The 22602-nt window shown below is 43.4% G+C and overlaps 1 protein-coding gene across 3 annotated transcripts; it reads right to left on the bottom strand.

The window, feature by feature from the left end:
• Positions 1 to 11418: 11418 nt before the first annotated feature.
• supt7l (SPT7 like, STAGA complex subunit gamma) lies at positions 11419 to 22569 on the bottom strand. 3 transcript variants are annotated; one of them, XM_024429688.2, is made up of 6 exons: positions 22456 to 22561; positions 20224 to 20355; positions 15918 to 16397; positions 15295 to 15619; positions 13972 to 14209; positions 11419 to 12081 (listed from the first exon to the last, which is right to left on the bottom strand). In XM_024429688.2, exons 2-6 carry the CDS (start codon positions 20334 to 20336, stop codon positions 11801 to 11803), a joined length of 1437 nt encoding a protein of 478 aa, XP_024285456.1. In that variant the 5' UTR covers positions 20337 to 20355; positions 22456 to 22561; the 3' UTR covers positions 11419 to 11800. The 3 variants fall into 3 exon arrangements, with proteins under 3 accessions (XP_024285456.1, XP_024285459.1, XP_024285458.1); XM_024429691.2 differs by lacking the exon at positions 20224 to 20355 and having other exon boundaries at positions 22495 to 22569; XM_024429690.2 differs by lacking the exon at positions 20224 to 20355 and having other exon boundaries at positions 22456 to 22562.
• Positions 22570 to 22602: the final 33 nt, after the last annotated feature.

A 22602-nucleotide genomic window follows, 5' to 3' on the forward strand; every position in this document is an offset into this window, starting at 1 on the left:
GCTTTAATGTGTCTAACGATGGTTATCGTTTGAATTTGGTCCAGGAAGATGTTGTCTTTGAATTTGGCCTAGGGAGCAATCAAAGAAATCATCACAATAAATAGACATTGACAATGATAAGCACTGCTTGTCCCATTGCCTCTGTTCTGCCCAGGCACCATAGGGTGCATCTCAAATGGATCCCTACTCCCTATAATAGTCCACTACTTTTGACCAGGGCTAGTGGACTATTCCCCTGATCAAAAGTAGTGGGAATAGGGTGCCTTTTGAACCCATGACTGGAAATGAGGCCTTCTCCCCTATAATGATGCCGTCATTTCAGCACCACGGACAGTGACACAGGGTGAGCATTGGAACTGACTGTGCATAAAATCCGTCAACTTCCCTTGGCTGCAGAATCAGTCTGTGATTAGAAGTGACAGAGGCTTTTAGGAGATGCTCTCCAAACTCTCAACGTTGCACAAGGTTGGTTCATGCTTATGTTAATAATTGTGGAGTGTCACTGAGGTATTGTTTAAGTTGTCCTAATATGTGAGGCTACTCTTTTTTTTGACACTCAAGGGTGGACCCCCTGAACTTGATGAAACGTCATGGGCCAAACAACACTAATATGTCAGATCTTATTCCATGAAACAAGTGCCCCTTCAAGCTTTGTGTAAGTTACTACCACAACAGAGCTTGACAATGAATGAGTGCATGCTGCAGCACCAGAAATGTTTTGATTTCTATACAGCCAATTGATAGAATAGTCTAAGTTTGGAACAGTGCTAAAGTTGTCTATGCACTATTCACATTTTGCACAACCAGCACCAACTGAAGTATCTGATCAACAATGAATTTGAGAAAAAGCCTTTTTTTTAACACAGCAGGTAGGCCTATATGCACTTATATCATCAGGTAGGCCTATATGTACTTGTAACTGCTAGGCTAAATTAGCAAACTAGGAATGCATAGCTCACCGCATGATCCTCAAACCAAAGACTGGCCAAACTCATGTTTCTAAATGTGATTTCAAAGGCACTGTAGAATGACCGAATAAGGCATATTTTGTTTTATTATTATTTAATTCTAAGTAATGTTCTTTTGAAATGTCATTTTATACATCCTAAACGCAATATTTATAAGCATGCTGTTGAAGTGCTGTGTGCTGTTGTTGATATGTTGTTGAAATTCTGAACGATCCTGCCAGCCTGTAGAGTGTCATAAATGCTTTGCAGGCTATAGCCTTGAAATTATAATAATATAGCCTAAATCATTAATCTTCCTAGGCTACCTGGTTTGCTCCTGACTGATTTAGAGTTCATATGTTGCTTAACAGCTTGTTGAAATGTGGGACGTCAATTGATAGTCACAGAATCACACATTACTTCCCAAGTAAAGTACATTTTTGGTATCCTCGGCTATAGAAGGTTGTAGTGCAGCCTTTGAACGTCATAAAGACAACCCATTGATATCCCATATGCATCGGAGCCACGTCTTTCCCCAGAATTGTACAACTTGTTTCTAGCATAAAGCATTGCGGACTAAAGCATTGTTTAAAATCTGTTAATATAATCTGGTGCATTTAATTTTTTTCAAAATCTTAAACTAACAGGGGGTAGGTTTATGCTTTTAGCCACACCCTCACACACCCTCAGTTCGAGCCCTGGTTTTAACTTAACACACCTAGTGTCACGACTTCCACCGAAGTCGTTTCCTCTCCTTGTTCGGGCGGCATTCGGCGTCACCGGTCTTCTAGCCATCTGTCACGACTTCCGCCGAAGTTGGTGCCTCTCCTTGTTCGGGCGGCGTTCGGCGGTCGACGTTTAGTTTCTAGCCTCCACCGATCTACGTTTTTTTTCCCATTTGTTTTGTCTGTATTCTACACACCTGGTTCCCATTACGTTTGAATTATTTCCCTATTTAAACCTCTGGAGCCATCATGGTTTTGTGCGTGTTTATTGTTGTCAGTTGTCTCGTTTATGTGATTTTGGATTTTCGTTCTCCTTGTTGGAAGATTATTTTTGAGTAAAGTTACTATTATTACTCATCTGTGTCCTGCGCCTGACTCCGCCTTACCCACATCACCTAGACTCTGACACCATCGTCGATCCACTTTTCATTTTCCATTTGTTTTGTCTTGTTTTCCTACACACCTGGTTTCCATTTCCCTCATTATTTCTTGTGTATTTAACCCTTTGAGGGTAGAGCGGCGGGTGAACGCCTCTACCACCTGAGGCAGGGGACGAGGAGCGTCCATGGACTTTCGGACCCTGGCCGCCGGCGTGGAATGGAGCGACAGGGCCCTGATCAACCACTATCGCCGCAGTTTGCGCGAGGACGTCCGTCGGGAGTTGGCCCGCAGGGACACCACCCTCACCTTCGACCAGCTGGTGGACCTGTCTATTCGGTTGGATAACCTGCTGGCTACCCGCGGACGTCCAGAGCACGGTCTGTCGGTTCCATCCCCCAGCACCACAGCTCCGATGCCCATGGAGCTGGGAGATGCTGTGCGCAGGGAGGCCGGAGGAGGTTCCGTCTCGTGCACCATCTGTGGCCGCAGAGGTCACACTGCTGGTCGGTGCCAGGTTGGTTCCTCTGGGGACCAGGCAGTAGGCAGGGCACTCTGGTGTCACCCCAGGTGAGCCGGCACCATTCTCACCCAGAGCCCTCTGTTGCACACATGTTTTTGTATGTCACCTTTCCTGAATTTTCCCCGCATTCCCAGCATAAGGCGCTCGTCGATTCAGGCGCGGCCGGGAATTTTATAGACAAATCGTTTGCCCATCGTTTAGGGATCCCCATTGTTCCCGTGGCTGTGCCCTTCCCCGTTCACGCCTTAGACAGTCGACCCTTAGGGTCAGGGTTGATTAGGGAGGCCACCGCTCCCCTGGACATGGTGACGCAGAAGGATCACAAGGAGCGAAATCGGTCTCTTTCTTATTGACTCTCCTGCGTTTCCCGTGGTGCTATACCTACCCTGGTTAGCCTGTCACGATCCCACTGTTTCTTGGCAACAGAGGGCTCTCACAGGGTGGTCGCGAGAGTGCTCAGGTAGATGTTTAGGGGTTTCCATTGGTGCTACTACGGTGGAGAGTCCAGACTAGGTCTCCACCGTGCGCATCCCCCCTGAATATGCTGATTTGGCTCTCGCCTTCTCCAAAAAGAGAGCAACTCAATTACCACCCCATCGACGGGGGGATTGTGCGATAAATCTCCGGGTAGATGCCGCACTTCCCAGGAGTCACGTGTATCCCCTGTCACAGGCGGAGACGGCAGCTATGGAAACAGGGGTACGTCAGGGGTACATTCGGTCCTCCACTTCCCCCGCCTCCTCGAGTTTCTTCTTGTGAAGAAGAAGGGGGGAGGTCTGCACCTGTGTATTGACTATTGAGGTCTAAACCAGATCACTGTGTAATTGGCCGACTCCCACCACGGGAAAGGAGGTGCAGCGGTTTCTAGGGTTTGTCAATTACTACCGGAGGTTTATCCTGGGTTTTGGTCAGGTGGCGGCTCCCATTACCTCACTGCTGAAGGGGGGACCGGTACGTTTGCAGTGGTCAGCTGAGGCGGACAGGGCTTTTGGTCTCTGTTTACCTCGGCTTCTGTGCTGGCCCATCCGGATCCCTCTTTGGCATTCATAGTGGAGGTGGACGCGTCTGAGGCGCTTGGGTATGCCACCAAAGCTCCGCCCCGTGCCTTCTCAGCCCGGCAGAGCAAAACTATGACATGGGGGACCGGGAGCTGTTGGCTGTCATCAAGGCTCTGAAGGCGTGGAGACATTGGCTTGAGGGGGCGAAACACCCTTTTCTCATCTTGACTGACCACCGCAATCTGGAGTACATCCGGGCGGTGAGGAGACTGAACCCTCGCCAGGGAAGGTGGGCCATGTTTTTCATCCTCTGTTACAGACCAGGTTCCCAGATCGCCAAGGCAGACGCACTGTCCCAGCTGTATGACACAGAGGAGCGGCCCATGGATCCCACCTCCATACTCCTGGCCTCCTGCCTGGTGACGCCGGTAGTGTGGGAGCTAGACGCGGACATTGAGCAGGCGCTACGTGCAGAGCCCACTCCCCTCCAGTGTCCCGCTGGGCATCTGTACGTTCCGTCTGAATGAGAATTACCGGTGGCCCACTTTGGCTAAGGACGTGAGGGTTTATGTTTCCTCCTGCTTTGTGTGCGCCCAGTGTAAGGCTCCTAGGTACCTGCCCAGAGGTAAGCAACACCCCTTACCCGTTCCAAAACAGCCGTGGTTACACCTGTCGATGGATTTCCTTACTGATCTTCCTCCCTAACACCACGATCCTGGTCGTTGTGGACCGTTTTTCTAAGTCCTGCCGTCTCCTCCCTCTGCCCGGTCTCCCTACGGCCCTACAGACTGTGGAGGCCTTGTTTACACACGTCATCCTGCACTACGGGGTGCCTGAGGATATCGTTTCTGATCGGGGTCCCCAGTTCACGTCTAGGGTCTGGAGGGCGTTTATGGAACGCCTGGGGGTCTCGGTCAGCCTCACCTCAGGTTTTCACCCCGAGAGTAACGGGCAGGTGGAGAGAGTTAACCAGGATATGGGTAGGTTTCTGCTGTCTATTTTGTGTATGTAATTTACATTAAATCCAAATAAAAATCCATTTAAATTACAGGTTTTAATGCAAAAAAAATAGGAAAAACACGTTTGCAAGGCACTGCATGTGACCGACTGGCTCAAATCAGTCTTATGTCGCAAAATTTGAAAAAGTTTTTTTTTTTAAACGTTGGATAAAAGTAGAGACAGCTACAAAATGTTGTATCATACACTGCATTTGAGGAACAATGGGAAAGTAATTTTGGTTTGAAAGTTGATAAACTTGTAAACTCACTTTTGAGAAAATGGCCTTTGGATGTTTTGGTACTACTACTGGAGAGCCCTTCTATATCTACACCCATTCAGCATCATTCACACCCTCTTAAGATTTAGCCCCACCCATCTCTTTAAGGGTTGATCTGTGCATTCTGTACTAACAACAGCAGTCAAGCACCCCTGTAAAGACCTTTTGTCACACCCTGATCTGTTTCACCTGTCCTTGTGAATGCCTCCACCCTCCTCCAGGTGTCGCCCATCTTCCCCATTATCCCCTGTATATTTATACCTGTGTTTTCTGTCTGTCTGTTGCCAGTTCGTCTTATATGTTCAAGCCTACCAGCGGTTTGTCTCAGGTCCTGTTAATCCCTAGTCTCTTTTCTCATCCTCCTGGTTTTAGACCCTTGCCTTTCGTGAACCTGTACCCGCCCGCCTGACCACTGCCTGACCTGACCCTGACTGCCGTCCTGTACCTTGGCCTCTGCTCTGGATTATCGACCCCTGCCTGCCTTGACCTGTCGTTTGCCTGCACCTGTGGTTACAATAAACATTTTACTTCACACAGTCTGCACTTGGGTCTTACCTTGATTCCTGACACCTTTTATTATACACAGATTCAAAATAGCTATTGACAACAAATGTGTATTTTGTTGTTGTGACCCAGAGACTCTTGGCCATTTATTTTGGGACTGTTTTTATGTTAGAAGATTTTGGAGTGAGTTAGAAGATTTAATGTTTATTTGAAAGACTTTATTTTGATCCAAATTATATGGACACTGATTTAACTTTCATTGTGAATTTGCTTATTTTTCATGGCAGATTCTTTATCCATAAAATGAAGTGGGTGGAAAACAAACCCCTCTTCACATTGTTTAAGATAATTTCAAAATCATATTTCAATTCTATCAGTAAGTGTAAAAACAAAAAAGCAATACGTATCATAAAACTCTGACAAATTATACAATGAATCTCGATATGTAATACCAATGTCATGTTTATGTACACTTGTTTGTATATTTCTGTTTTTGTATTTGTTTTGTTCATAATAATTTATTTTTTTAAATTAAAATGTAAAAAAGGAGTCATGGAGCCAAGCTAACTTGCTAGCTACTTCCATACACAAATGAGAAAACAGCTCACTGAACATTACTCGTTTAGCAGAGCTGATTAGGCTGTTATGTTATCCAGAGCATTGGTCACTGCAATTGTGTTGTCGGATTGCCCGTTCGTAATTTCAGAGCGTTTCGCTCTCGGAGCGTTCAAGCGCACACTGGACTCTCTAACCGAGGAGTAGGGTTGACCCGAGCGTTCTGACCTCACAACAGCAGTCAAGCACCCAAGCTAACTGGCTAACATTGGCTAGTGTGGCAAAGAAGGAGGTTGAGTGATGAATGGCAGATATGTGAGAGCAGAACTAATAAACGGGCTCTGCCCTATCACTAAAATGGCCACCCTGATCAGAACTACAGATCACAAAATGGCCGACGGCAAAAACTACATGACAATGCCACCAGCCATACTGCTCGTTCTGTGCGTGATTTCCTGCAAGACAGGAACGTCAGTGTTCTGCCATGGCCAGCGAAGAGCCCGGATTGCAATCCCATTGAGCACGTCTGGGACCTTGGATCGGAGGGTGAAGGCTAGGGACAGAAATGTCAGGGAACTTGCAGGTGCCTTGGTGGAAGAGTGGGGTAACATCTCACAGCAAGAACTGGCAAATGTGGTGCAGTCTATGAGGAGGAGATGCACTGCAGTAGTTAATGCAGCTGGTGGCCACACCAGATACTGACTGTTACTTTTGATTTTGACCTCCCCCTTTGTTCATGGACACATTATTCCATAACTGTTAGTAATGTCTGTGGAACTTGTTCAGTTAATGTCTGAGTAGTTGAATCTTGTTATGTTCATATAAATATTTACACATGTTAAGTTTGCTGAAAATAAACGCTGAGTTTAGGTGCACACACACACACTTGGAATTATATTCTTCAGACTACCATCTGCTCTGGAAGACAAGCTAGGTCTGGTTCCCCTCTAAGCAGGAGTGTCTTCTTGTCGCAGGTTCAGGGTGAAACATGGTTGTATAAAAATAGTCTCTCAGGGATAATTATCTCCCTGAGTACATAACATGTTTTAATTTGGGCAGAGGAGCCACCGTTGATATCACACATGCCAATGGAAACATCTGGAATGGATTACTTTGCCTCCCTCCAATAGAACTGCTGCCAGTTCAGTAGGAATCACTGTTCAATAGCAGCAGTACTAAGAGGAGTATGGAACACCCAGTCTGCGGAGGAGGATTCAACTATCATGATTGGCGCGTGGCACAATATTGCCACCTGATGGAGATAAAGTGCACTGAAAGCCATGGGGAGAAAATGTAATTCGGCAAAGAGTTGCTAATGTCACCTGTATGTTTTCCTGTATAATTAGGGATGGCAAACGGATCATAAATCTGTGTCTGTCAGCAATTTGAAATTGATGTGGTGAAAATATAAGATACCTTTTCAACCCCTCACTTTTTTGAAAACATTGTGTTGGAATTACTTTTTAAACAGAGATCCTCATTTAGGAGAGCACGAGACCAAAACAAACTGTTGGATCACCCTAATGGTCAAGCAAACCATTTTACGTTAACCCCACTTGAACATTGTACTTACAGTAATACCCTTTTCCTAGCCAGCACCCAGTCTACCTCCAATCACCAAGAAGGATAGGATAGGGTTTATATATTGCAGGCTATGGGTAATTAAAACATCTTCCAGCTGATAGCACCATCTCCAGTAAGTATTTATAATTTGTTTTCAGTTAAGAGTACAAACAGGAGAGATTCTTTTCTATATCCCACAGAATTCACATGAATGCTATTGAAGATAAAAATGCCTCTCCATGTCAGTGATGCTTTCACTGCAGTGTCTACACAACTGTTCCCAGATCAGTAATGCTTTCACTGCAGTGTCTACACAAGTAATACATTTGTTTTCATTCCTCTGAAAGAAGATGTTTAAGTTATATGTCATTGACTCATAATTGGTATGAGTCAGACTCAATTTATCAGCCCAATCAATAAAACGTTCTTGAATCAAAATGTTTTAAAGTATGTTTTCCCCTCATTTATTGCATCATGTCTTTACTTCATTTATTGCAAACTCATTTATTGCATCATCTCTTTACTTAAAAAAAGAAAAGCAATTGCACATCTGAGTTTGAAATATTAGTTTTCTGAAGTTTGTGAGTCTAATTGTGATCGTTTGCTGAGTTGAAGTGTAAGAAGAATGTTATGCGTGATTATTTACCCCCCAGAGAACCAGTTTCATGGTTTGATTGAACAGGGTCCTAGGTTTATAACAGGGGAGCACCAAATCACATACTGTTTCTATTTCACAGGGGGCATGAAGACAAGGGCTTTAAAGTGACAACAGCAGGGAAAAAAATGGTCTTGAACAGGTAATCAAATGGCTTACTCATTTAGCATGCAGATTTATGCACGCTGTAATTAATTTGCCATTAAGCCTTGATTGATGTCCCTTTGCTTTTTGAAGCCGACATCAGGCTATAATTACTTCCCGTGTTGCACTCGCAACACTGTTCTATTAAGGTAAACAGATGCTAATTTAGCTGTGCAGTATCTTTTACAGTTGCAGCACAGGAAAGTGTTGATTAGGAGCGTACAACTTCATGGGAATTTGTCCTGCCGTGTGCGGAGTATGACCATGAGTGGAGAAGCGATTGAGGATTATTCCTTAATGTGAGATCTTGTAGTTGCTGCGGTTTCATGTTCTTTGGTGCATAAAATATTCTCTTTGTTGACAGTGTGTGGTGACTGGTAATGGCCGTTGATTGTTACACATACGGTAATGGATGGTAATAACTGTTACACTAACGGTGTAAGTGACTTGTGGGACAAGACATAGGAAGTAGCATAATCCTCATTCAGCTGGTAAATAGCATCAATCCACACTTACACATTTGACATAAAGAAGGCATTTATTCATTTTAACATTAAATTAACACCATCTCAAAGAAAGCATTTATCCAACTAATGTTTCCTACATGCAAGAACATAAACTACAATGTCTTCACCATTAGTTCATCAAGTGAGAAGTTGGTGGAAAAAAACAAAACTAAGAGCCATTAAATCATTTTGAAAATAGAGAAAATAAGTACTACCTGATCCACAGAATGTGTGTAACCGCACCATCTTGTTATTTCCTTTCATGGCCATCCATTTGCATTCTGCAGTCTCTCAATGGACCTTCTGAAGAACTTTGTATGACCACCCAGTTCAGTAGATAGAATGGCCATCTCTACTACTCAACAGCCTTTCCGACACACACCCAAATCTAAGCCAGATTCCAGAAATGTTCCATATGCATAGAAATCTTATTTCTCTCCAATTTGGTGTACAAATTTGTTTACATCCCTGTTAGTGAGCATTTCTCCTTTGCCAAGATAATCCATCCACCTGACAGGTGTGGCATAACAAGAAGCTGATTAAACAGCATGATCATTACACAGATGCAACTTGTGCTGGGGACAATAAAAGGTCACTCCAACCGGCACAGCCAGAAGAGGACTGGCCACCCCTCATAGCCTGGTTCCTCTCTAGGTTTATTCCTAGGTTCTGGCCTTTCTAGGGAGTTGTTCCTAGCCACCGTGCTTCTACACCTGCATTGCTTGCTCTTTTGGGTTTTAGGCTGGGTTTATGTACAGCATTTTGAGGTATCAGCTGATGTAAGAAGGGCTTTATAAATACATTTAATTTGATTTGAGTCACTCAAATGTGCAGTTTTGTCACACAACACAGTGCCACAGATGTCTTAAGTTTTGAGGGAGTATGGCATTGGCATGCTGACTGCAGGAATATCCTCCAGAGCTGTTTCCAGAGAATTTAATGAATTTCTCTACCAATGTCGCTTTAGAGAATTTGGCAGTACATCCAACCGGCCTCACAACTGCAGACCACGTGTAACCATGCTAGCCCAGGACCTCCACATCATGCTTCTTCATCTGCGGGATCGTCTGAGACCAGCCGCCCGGACAGCTGATGAAACTGGGGAGTAATTTTGGTCTATAACAAAGCCCTTTTGTGGGGAAAATTGGCTGGGCATTGCTCCCCAGTGGGTGGAACAGTCTCTCAAGTGGATGGGCCTATGCCCTCCCATGGCTGCGTCCCTGCCCAGGGCATTTGAAATCTATAGATTGAGGCCTAATGAATTTCTTTAAAATTGACTGATTTCCTTACATGAACTGTAAAATATTTTTAATTGTTGCATTTATATTTTTGTTCAGTATAGTTTAGGCTTACATTAGGCCTATATAAATCCTACTTTTTTGAAGCACATCTCATGAGTAGCAGATCATTTTCCTTTCTTCCTGTGACAATCAAATTTGGCTAGACCTACTGTCAAGCTACAAGATTGTTAGCTAGGTAACATGACTGAACAACGGTTTTTTTTTTCTTATCAAACCAATAATTAGCGAACCTGGATTCAAACGGCCCGCAACATGGTTTGTGAAATGATTTGAAAAAAAAATGTGCATGAAATCGCGTAGGAATATATACATTTTTTTTAACCGTTTGAGCTAGACAAGCTGTTTTCTTTGCTGTAATACTGCAGCCATGTCTTTAGCCAAGCTGCTTTTCCTCTCTGGCATTTAAAGAGGCTGCATGACAGCGAACTTGCAAAGTCTACTCAAATTGGACTGTGGTCCTGGTTATACCAGGGATGAAATTATATTTTTTATATTCTTAAATCCCATTCCTTTACTAGATTTGTGGGTATATGTTGTGTAATTGTTAAGATATTGCTTGTTAGATATTACTGCACTGTCGGAGCTAGAAGCGCAAGCATTTCGCTACGCCCGCAATAACATCTGCTAAAAACGTGTATGTGACCAATACAATTTGACAATGTATTAACTTTTCTCGCTCTGCTTCAACATTTAACTGAAGACCCCTCGGGGTCTGCATCCCCACTTGCCATCACAGCTAAATTATATTATAAAAACTGATGAAATAGAAGTGCAGGAAGAGCGGAAGGAGAAAAGCAGGTGAGTAAGGGCTGATAGGGGATGTGGCTGGTGGATTACAGCTGCCACACGTGATATGCGCATGAAAGTGAAGTGGACTTTATTGGACTGGCACATACAATACATACAAGACTAGTTCGCTTAAATTTAACTGCATTTATAAACAAAACTGACTTTGTAAACATTTTAGAACAGGCGCCAGTGGGTTCTTTAGATCGGTGGGGGCGAAATATGTGGTAGTACTTGTATTTGTAAATGTTGGTATCATAAGTATCATGACGTTTTGGTACTGTGATATTACCGTGGTACCTGTATACCGTGCAACACTAGGACATATAGACCCCTTTCCAGTACACAACACACTGACGTCACCCACAGATGTGCGCGACTCTTGGCTGCGCTCATTCAACAGACTATATTACATTTTTTTATTACTTCTAATCAAAATAACTTTTACAATGCTTGAACAGTCGCTAAGATTACATTTGTTTGTAATCTTTGCAAAATAACTATTTTGCATGGAGCAGTTGTTCGCTAGAATGCTAACGCTCATTGTCATAGAGCCATTTTACTGGTTGAAGGTTAAGTGTTTTTTTTTTTTTACGTATAATGCAGTTGATTTGCGATGATGACACACATATTATATAAAGCAGGACATTCACATGAGCCTTAAAATCCAATTATAATCCAAAAGTAGTGTGAAATGCATTCATAAGCAACATGTAAATAGTCTTTTTTTTTACTGGCATTCTAGAATAACTCCCATGTTCTGCCACCAACTAGCGCGCATGGCCCTCGTGCTGAGACCTATCCAATACTTTCAGATCTGTTCGGGGAAAATGGACAACGGCATAGGAATTTGTTTGCAACCTTGCAATGTTTCATATCGCCACGATGTGCCCATGTGACCTTGACACAAAATGGCTACCTCCGCGAGTCTGAGGCTCCTCATATCTTCTTCATGCGCTTCCTGGGCCTCTGGTTGAAGACGGGTGACGTGCTCATGAGTGAGTCGGGAGAGTGCGAGGCGTAGCTGCCGTCCGACGCCGCCCCTCCGGGCGAGGGCGCCATGCCGTCTGCCTCGCTCATGGTGGACATGGGTCCTCCCTCCTCGAACACATCACCTCCCAGTACCCCGTGGCCTGACACCTGGCCCTCTTCGCTGTCCTGGGGCTCCATCTTCACCTGCGACAGGTGCCACAAGGGGGAGCTGATGGCAACTCCACTGCCTGTCAGGGACACAATGGCCAAGATGGACAGAACTCGGTTACAAATATTGAATGTTAAGTAGTTATTTGTAATCAAATCTATCTCATGAAAACAATGCTATGTTATACAGTTAATATTATCATTGCCACTTGGTCCCTGAGGGTATCATGCCAGTGTTTGTCCAACTTAAGAAAAGTACCTATATCATGTAGGCCTAAATGAAGCATATATCTATGTCAAATGCTAAATTACACTTTTATACAATCCGTGTTATGATGTCATGCAAGTAAATGTTAGAATCAGTATAATACTTTTAGGGTATTTTTTAACACAACCAACTCATGTTATGTCTGTCCTTACCATATGTATTTGGACAGTGAAGCTAACATGTTAATTTGGGCTCTAAAGAACATTTAGAATTTCAGATCAACTGATCACTATGGCACGATAATACAGAATGTCACCTCTTATCTGACCTGGGGAGAACTGGATTTCAACCACACACACACACACACACACACACATTTATTCACCTTTATAATAAAGCATTGCATGTATTACATCGCATTTGCGTAGTGGCATGAAGCAGTAAAGTAGAGGCACTTACAGAAGTTGCACACATGGAGAAATGTTTTTGTAACCTAGAGTCCGGTACAATTGTTGACTTTTATAAATACATTTCATGCAATTCTACGTCATTTTACATGACTGGAGACTTTGGCAGAATCTTTTTTAATGCGTACAAATAATCAAAATGACAGGCAACTTTGACACTGAGAATCTGAGATCAACAAAGCTGAACTTGTCTTGAATCAATGGCCGAGGCGTGTGGAGACATTATCAGCTACAATATGAGGAGGAAATGATAATCCTAAAAATGCTTTCCAGTTTCACTGGAAGTTAACACAATGATGATGCTCAGCTCATTCACTGGTGATGGCCTATGCACTCGTGCCAAAAGTCTTTCTCTCATTTTACTTTGTAAAAACATATTTGGAAGTTGATCAAATATTTCGGTAGCATACAGCAGACAGATTAGTCTTCTCTTTTCAGCAGGAACCATTTGCTTTCCAAACTGTCTTTTCCCTCAATTGTATTTGAAATATTGCGTGCGGAAGGCCTGTTTAAACTGCATGCTGCATGTTCACTGACAGATTTGCCATGCGTTCCCGACTGTAGGCGATGCCTTGTTATTGGGCTACATCCACAGCTTGGAGAATTAATGAAGAGGCAACTCGAATTAACTTTGATCTCTTATTATATTTTTTATATTGCAAAAAGTGAATTATTGTTCATGCCACGACAGGTACCGGATTCAGCCAAATAGGTTCCGTAATGAAACAGTCCAAAACGGAGAGGTGCCAGATCCTGTTCCGGCAGGGCCATTTGGACATAACAGCACTTTATGGATCTAGTCCCCCCATTTTGAAGAATTCATAAGTATTTGGACAAATTCACTTGTATTAAAATAGTCTAAAGGTTTTTGTTCCCATATTGCTTGCACCCAATGACTACATCAAATTTGCATCTCTAAAAACTTGTTGGGTGCATATGCAGTTAGTTTTGGCTAAGTTACAGAGGTTACACAACAGATGCTGACCTCTCATCATTACCAATAACAGGGAAGGTTATCATCTTTGTACCTCTAACTTTATCACTCGTCATTATTCACGATTCATTCATGATTTGTCATAATCGCGGTAGCATCCAAATGAATGTTCAGACAGTTCAGTCATTGCGTGCAAGGGATGAGACCAAATACTACACTTTAAACTACATTATGTTAATAATTTGATCTCAATTCCAAAATGCTAGAGTACAGAGCCAAAGTAAAAAATGTCATTTCACTGTCCAAATACATATGGTGAGGACTGTACATAGTATTAGTATCACGGGGGTATATACGGTACCTGAGGTGTGTGGTGAGTGTTCCCCCTCCAGGCCCCCAGCCAGCCTCTCGTTTGGGGCCCCCAGAACCCCCATGGGGAGGGCCTGATCCCCAGAGGCCTGGTCCGCCTCTGGCTCCTCGCTGACGGGGAAGGCAATGTCATTCATTGGTTCCTCTTTGATCCGCGGGGGCTTGGAGTCCTCCAGGGCCTTCTCAGGGTTCACCAGCCGCTCATACTCCTCCGACAGCTCCTTGCTGACCTGGGAACAGCCCCAGGGGATAGATAGAGGGTTAACAGTGAGCTCCTTGCTGACCTGGGAACAGACCCAGGGGGTAGATAGAGGGTTAACCGTGAACTCCTTGCAGGGCCTTACACTGACATTGTTTTTCTAAAAGGAGCAAAAATGTTGGCGCACACAAAGAAATTTAGGAGCACAATGAAAGTATGCTTGTTTTTATAATAAATGACTAAAGGTTCATGAATAAAACGTTTTTGGGAGTGTTCCATGCTCAATCAAGCACAATGTACTTTCAAATATTTCAATCACTTAGGTGAGACAAATGTTCATCTGCCCTTTTGAGGGCCGGAGGTTACAGTGGTAACAGGACACGGTCTGTGCGACATCTCTTCGCGACATCTCTTCGCAAGCAGTTGAGCAAGCTTAAACTAACATTGAAAAACGACCTAGCGTGTGAACAAAATAATGTAAATAGCCAAGAAACACGAGGACAACATCACACTTCAGTAGACATTCGAGTAAATTGGACTTCTATGCCTGTACGCTTCTAAAAGTGACTCTTTCAGCAATTCACTCACAGCCCCCCAGGCACTATTGCTGCGCTAGGTGGGCTAGCTATATGGGATCCGTAGTTCTTTGTGTGATTAGCTACCCGCTATAAAACAGCTTGCATGTGCTCATAGTTGACTTTTTCTGTTCTCACATTATACATTTTTGGGCGCAAATGCGAGTAAAATGGTTGCACTGTGGAGCCTGGTATTGCTGACTTTGAACCGAACGAAGGGATAGTTTTAACAGTGGGGTGGTAAATAGCTCTTGGCTGACCTAGGAACGGCACAGGGGATAGAGAGATAACAGTGGGATAATCTAACCTACACAGGACTAAAAGGTCAAATAAACTCCACAGGGTGCCGGTGCCTGGTCTCACCTAGCCATGTCAATATCAGGGTCATGTTCAGGAGGGAGTAATACTATCAGTCTGTTGTACACAATGGATGTCTATATGATCCTTTCACAACGTTGTGTCCTACTAAACACAACACACTTTTTTCCCCCAGTCACCACATCACAAAGTCCATCCCAAATCAACACCAGCAATTCCTCACCTGGAGCATGTGGCTGTGGTAGTCCTTGATGCGCACCTGCCAGAAGCGCTGCAGGGCCAGCACGCTGCCGATGCCCACCTCGTGGAACACCTGCTCTACCACATCCGGGAAAGGTGTGGCGCCCAGGCGGGCCTCGCGGTCCGCGGCCGTGCGCAGCAGTCGGCTGAGGCGCAGGTAGTGCTCGTGGGCCAGGTCAGTCAGGGTCTCCAGCACGCTCTCCTGGGCCGACTCGAAGCCGGCGTGGGCCAGGACTGTGGCCACTGACTGGTACAGGAGCTGTCGGCACGAGGGCCAGCTCAGCTCTGTGACGGGCTCACCTTTTCCCCTGTATGGGGAGAGGGGAGAAAGAGGGGGTGAGAGACAGAGAGAGAAAGTTGAAGATTGAAGGAGGGATGAGACAGAACTTGCTCACAGGAGAAAACTTGGAGCGCAACTGATAATTCCTTGCCTTATAGTTTCCAGCGCACTGTTCACCACATTCTTCCACACAAAAAACATGATCATAATCCGTTTTGCTTATTGTGACTTGAATGTAAAGTTCAATTAATAAACATAGATCACAGTATAAAGTGACACTGTGAATGCCACTGCAACAAGTCAAGACACAGCCATTACTCTCTTACATGTAAAAGTCACTCTCAGGGTCGCTGTGGCAGAGCTGGAAGGGCTGCCAGGGTGCCTTGCTGTCCAGGGGCAGCAGGTCATCGGGGGCGGCCGGCGGTGTGGGTGGCCTTGGGGGCAGAGCCTCCCCTTCCTCCAGCCTGCTACTTCCTCCAGCACCACCGCCCTCTGAGGGGACCAGACCTTTCCCCTGGGCTGCAGCCAGGAGGCTGCGGAGGCGTCGGGTGTGCTGGCATAGCTGCACTGTGTGGATGGTGAGACTGCAGGGCTCAGAGGGAATGTCCAGCATGGTGGTGGGCCGGGGCCGCTGGGCCGAGGGCTGGTGCAGAGGGGGGTCCTGCATCTCCACCGAGCGGAACTCGCGCTGGAGCAGGTCGAAAGAGCTGCGGCTCGGTGGGGCGCCTGCCGGCCCGGGGATCTCGCCCCAGTAACGCATCATCGTTCCCTCGTGAGCCGCTTCAGGCTCTCGTGTGATGAGGTTTCTGGTATGTGACAAAGCAGGGGAGATGGCAATCAGCACACACTAAAAGGAACAAGGACCTAATTTATCTATTTCTCTTATCTAGACCTGTGTTTCTGCCTACTGTTCTGGAGTGTGAATTGATTAAACTTAGTAACACAAAAAGGGAAGGACGGGGATAAGGGAACAAAAATGGCACTACCAACTATCCCTACACCCATTAAAACCACTATTCCACTACTTGGCCATATCTGATCCTGCACCAAGCCAGCAGCCTGGGAAGATGGGACACTATTGTTCAACACACCTTGAAACTCTTCTGCAGTAAAATCTCATACACCCACGTACTTCTCTGCAGCTGCTAACAGAAAATGTTTTTTTCCCCTGTGATATAAGTTACAGTTCTGCAGTACAGTTGATAACAATGGGTAGGAACACTAAGAAACCAACCTTACTGAAGCACGTTATTCCCATCACTCTCTATTGACCTCTGCCTACTCACAGCAAGCCTCTTAGGGTCCCTCCTCCTGTACCCATCTTCCTCTTCTACTCTCTTCACTGTCTTAGCTTACGACACCTTCTGTGCTCCTCCGATCCTGGCAACCTCAACCTGCATTTCTCTCACCGGACACTTCTAAGCGCCAGCACCATTAGTACCCAATTCCTTTGCATCATGCCCCTGCTGCACACTTCTCACATCTAGGAATCTCCTAGCCCTTCATCATGACTCTCAGTTCCATTACATTACAGATAAGAGTCATTGGACGAAGGCGTCTTCTGTACAGGGGAGTTTTGATAAGAACATTAACACGTATCGCTTGCAGTACGGTTTTGGCAGCATAAGGACCTTATCTTTAAAACAAACAAAAAGGTTCAATTGATACACACCTTTATAGGGTTAGTTTTCCCACACGGCCATATATCCATGTTACAGCGCGTGTTTACAGAAGGCAGAGGGACCACCTGTGCTAATTAGCCATCTAAGCATGTTTACGAACACCTGTGTGTAACGGAAGAAGGCTGCAACTGTCGGCTGCAATTGTGATGAAGCCGGTTAAAACACAGTAAATACATTAAGTGTACATTCGCATTTTGGAAGTTATTTTTGATGTGATATGAAAGTAAAGGGCTTTATGTTTCTAGAACCGTATTGCAATTGAGAATCGATTACCTACAAGCCCTTAACCTTTTAGGGATAGGGGGCAGCATTTTCACTTTGGATGATTTGCGTGCCCATAGTGAACTGCCTCCTACTCTGTCCCAGATGCTAATATAGGCATATTATTATTACTGTTGGATAGAAAACACTCTGAATGATAACAGAACAGGAAACAAACAGGAAGTGGAAATTCTGGGGCTGGTTGATGTTAAACTCATTATCTATTCACATCCCAGTAAGATATGGATCTCTTCGCACTTCCTACGCCTTCCACTAGATGTCAACAGTCAGTAGAATGTGGAATGAAGTCTCTAGTGTGATGTGGGGCCGGATGGCAGCTATTTGAGTCAGTGGTCTGGCAGAATGCCAGTTCCTGGTGAGGCGCATTTCTCATGATATCTCCATATGCGTTCCATTACTCTGTAGACAAAAACGAATGCTCCGGTTGGAACGTTATTGGATATATATGATAACAACATCCTGAAGATTGATTCTCTACTTAATTTGACCAGTTTATTCGACCTGGAATATAACTTTTTGAAGTTTTCGTCCGAGTTCGTCTGGACCAGCGCCAGCTTTTGGACATGTGAACTAAACGTGCTAGCAAAAGTAGCTAATTGGACACTAGTAATGGACATTATGGAACAAAACAACAATTTATTGCGGAACTAGTATTCATTGCACTGCATTCTGATGAAAGATCATCAAAGGTAAGGGAATATTTATGATGTAATTTCATATTTCTGTTGACTCCAACATGGCGGAGAAATATATTTACGTCTGAGTGCCGTCTCAGATTATTGCATGGTATGCTTTTTTCGTAATGTTTTCTTAAAATCTGACACAGCGGTTGCATTAAGAACCAGTGTATCTTTAATTATATGTAAAACATGTATCTTTCGTCAAAGTTTATGATGAGTATTTCTGTTACCTGATGTAGCTCTCTGTAATTACTCCGGATATTTTGGAGGCATTTCTGAACATGGCGCCAATGTAAACCGAGATTTGTGGATATAAATATGCATATTATCAAACAAAACATAAATGTATTGAGTAACATGATGTCATAAGAGTGTCATCTGATGAAGATTATCAAAGTTTAGTGATTCATTTTATCTCTAATTCTGCTTTTGTGACTATCTTTGGCTGGGAAAAATGGCTGTGTGTTTTTTGGGATTTGGTGGTGATCTAACATAAATATATGTTGTGTTTTCGCTGTAAAACATTTTAAAAATCAGACACGATGGGTAGATTAACAAGATGTTTATCTTTCATTTGCTGTATTGGACTTGTTAATGTGTGAAAGTTAAATATTTCTAAAAAATAGTTTTGAATTTCCCGCGCCGCGTTTGATTTTTGCAGTTTGGATGAAAAAAAAGGAATCGCTGTGGGCTCAACATATAGAAATGAGAAGCCGGCCAAATATTTTTTGCACCATATTGCAGAGGTGGAGAGAAACAACATCAGAGAGAATCTGAAAAAACACCAAATTTCTCTCCATCATGTCAGATGGCTCCACAGACAGTTCTGTGAAAGAGGAGGAGTTAGTTTGTCTGATTCTGTCACAAGAGCAAGATCGAGTCGAAGTTTGTCGGCATCAAGTCGGTGGAGAACGCAGACGCGGCACACATAAGCAATGCCATCAGTGCCATCGGAGGGAGCGTGTGATGAGTGGGGAAGCAAGTTGGTCGCTCTGGAAACAGATGGAGCTGCTGTGATGATCGGAGCCAAGAATGGTGTGGTCAGCCGGCTGAAGGGGGCCAGAGCCTACATCATCGGCATCCACTGTATGGCACAACGCCTTGAATTGACCTTATCTGATGCCATCCGGTCCAACGTGATGTTTCAGAAAGTAGAAGACCTCCTCAGTGGGCTCTACACCTTCTACCACACCAGTCCGCTGAACAGGGCAAACCTGGTAAACAGCTTCCAGGCGCTTGGGCACACACCACTGGTTCCCACCAGAATTGGACACCTATTGCGTGCACTGGACCACTTCCTGCGAGGTTACCAGGGGCTTGTCCAGCACCTGGAATAGGTAGTGGCTCTAGATTGCTATGCTAAGTACTCCAAAAGTCATCATCAATATGTAATGTCCAGTAAATAACAACAAACACGGTTACAATTGGTAACACGTTTCAATGCTTTATGCACTGATAAAATGTGTCATATGTAATATAGTTTCTTTTGGACAGCAATTCATTGTATGTCTTTGTTCTTTATGTATTTCAGATTCAATCTGCTGATGCCCAAAATGTCCAGACTTCATGGAGAGTGCAAAGAGGGTGATTGCGGTAGAGAGTGACGAGTCTGATGAAGAGGTTTATAAGTTGATTAAAATGATTAAGCATTTGATAGGCGTACAAAACCTTCAAATGTACTTTTATGTTTGATCCTTAAGTACATTTTGTGGCAAATAATTTTGAGTTCAAGACTTCTTCAGTTGTACTTAGGCTGGGAAATGAAATCTCAACCTAGCGCTGTGACATTGAACTGAGTGAATGGAATATGAATGACAGTCATCCAATATGCTGTAATAGAAATAAGGCCATGCTCATGGAAAAAAAAAAATCCTCCCTCATCTTAAACGGCACTGACATACACGTTTCCCGTTATCAATCAGACCAGTCAGAAAAACACCCATTATTCACCTTACATTGTGGCAATAATGCCCTTATTTGTTGTGTACCTTGGAAGTATAGGAATTAGGCAAAGACAGTATCTAAAGGAATTAGCAATGGTGAACTTGATCAAATGTCTTTGGAGGGAAGTGTTGGCAGATTTGTTCTTTTGTAGTGACATTTGCTGTATCTGACCATTTCTGAAAGACAAAAACAATTGCAAATTGTTCTGGACCTGTAAACAGACTGTTGGAATTCAATAATGTTCTGAATGTACTTTTCCCCAAATCTAAATATGGTACACTGCCCGCAAATTCTAAAACATTGTCTACTCTGAAAAATATACAACTACAGTAGCCTACAAAAGTCAATGCAAAAGATCAACTTCATGTTCACCTGTATGTTATAAACAGTTTTTAAACCACACTCCCTTTTGTATGCATAGAGCAAAAACTTGAAATGATAGCCTTTCTAATAGGCCCAATTGGCTACATCGTGAATAATAACTCACCATGGCCAGAAAATGTGAGGAATTTATTCTGCAATGTTGCCAATTTCTTTGCAATATAATTAGGCCTATGTATTATGTTTATAAATTAAATATTGTCTACTGGAGAAATGTAACATTACATTATTCAGACATAGCCTACAAAAGGTACATGGAAAAGGTGAACCGTCTGTTCCACCATTAAACTGCACTACGGATCGGATCGCATAGAGCAAAATACTTGAAATAGCGCATCTATTTACTACTGTGAGGTGGGTCCAATTAAATGAGAGATGGGACAATAGTAGGCTATCCTAACTTGGCCTTTAGGCCATTTCGTGAGTACGAAACCATCAGTCACAAATAGGTGAGGAATTTATTCTGCAATTATCATGCAAATTAAATAAATAACATAAATAGATGCCTATTTCTAATTATTTTAGAATGTAAAGATAAAATACAGAAATTTTCACACGTCACTAACAGCAAATGATTGCATCTAATTATATTTAGGCCTAACTACAAGATTTTTTTGTTACGAATAAGATTGCCATCATATATTCCCAAACGTCACTACTAGGCTACTTTTTGCCTTCTTACAATGTAATACTTCAACCACTAGAACTTGTCCCTATGCATGATCTAAAGTGCTTGGAAACTGGCCCACGCATGTTTTGGGGCATTTTTGTGCGCATGTAGCGTTTATAAATGCGGTTTTTGTCCACTTTGACTCTACCTTTCCCAGTGCAGCCTCTATCTCCCTCACCGCAAATGGGTCTCCCAAAAACACATACTTTTCCATGAAACGTACTCAAACAAGGAACGAGGAATTATTAGATAGAATACTATCTTTATTAACAACTTTAATCCGTTTTGCTAAACTTTCAACGCTACAATTTTCCATTAACTCTACTCAACGCGCCATCCGATTCTAACATACTTCCGCCTTTCCCACAGACAAGTCTGAACCAAAGATGTATATAACTAAACCAAGATACACCACATCCTTGTCGTTTGCATTGGGAACAAATGAGTCATAATGGGCAGAACAAGCAATGAGGTGGGCAAGGAGCCACAAACACGAGCTAGCAGACATCTGCATATTTCCGTTTGGGAAATCTACTCTGAAGTGCGCATGTGCAATATCTCAATTCGACTTTGCACTCCTAAACAACGCGATTTTTTACAACTTTGCCTAAAGTTAGTCTATAAAACCCAGTCCATTCTGTTCATAACATATTTCTAGTTTCGGGAACAGAAAACTGTACTGAGATCAAATGTTTCATCCATTATAAAAGTTGTCTGCCAAAATCCATCTCCTTCCACTACCATATTTGACATTGAGTTGAAACGCCAAGCGGATGCTTCACATTTATATATCCAGTGAAATATCTGTCTCATTGTTTTGTCTGAACCGTTTTCACTCTCCTTCCAATATCACTATCGTCAGGTTTAATTTCTGAGCACGTATTTTAGTACTTGACGCCAGTCTTCCTCAATACTCAACTCCAAAAAAAATCGACACTTATTTCTGCTACCTCATCCACTTTTGTAGAAAACTGTTCAAATGGTTATTGTATCTTGAATTTGCCGCCATTACCATTTCTGCCCATAGTATAGTAGTGTTAGCTGGCTACTAGATACGATACAAATTACAATTACACAAATGAGGTGCATACGTTGTTCTATGTAGCTTGTTAACTAGCTACGCCCGCTCAATGGATAATCCACGGTTTGCGGCGGCGCTTTATAATTTAGCTAGTTAACACAGCAATTTTATAGATTAGTACAAAATATATAGCTAGCTTCTCACCGTATTCGAAGATATGCAACAAGAGTATAGTTTACGTACAGAACAAAACAGCTTTCAGACGTTGCTTCTGGTCCGTGTCATTAAAAGGCACCGTGTAAATAATTTGAATGTTTGGAATAGTTCCTCCTTGCTAATAATTAGGCTTCA

The sequence above is a fragment of the Oncorhynchus tshawytscha genome, linkage group LG08, assembly GCF_018296145.1.
Source record: "Oncorhynchus tshawytscha isolate Ot180627B linkage group LG08, Otsh_v2.0, whole genome shotgun sequence".
NCBI lineage: Eukaryota > Metazoa > Chordata > Actinopteri > Salmoniformes > Salmonidae > Oncorhynchus > Oncorhynchus tshawytscha.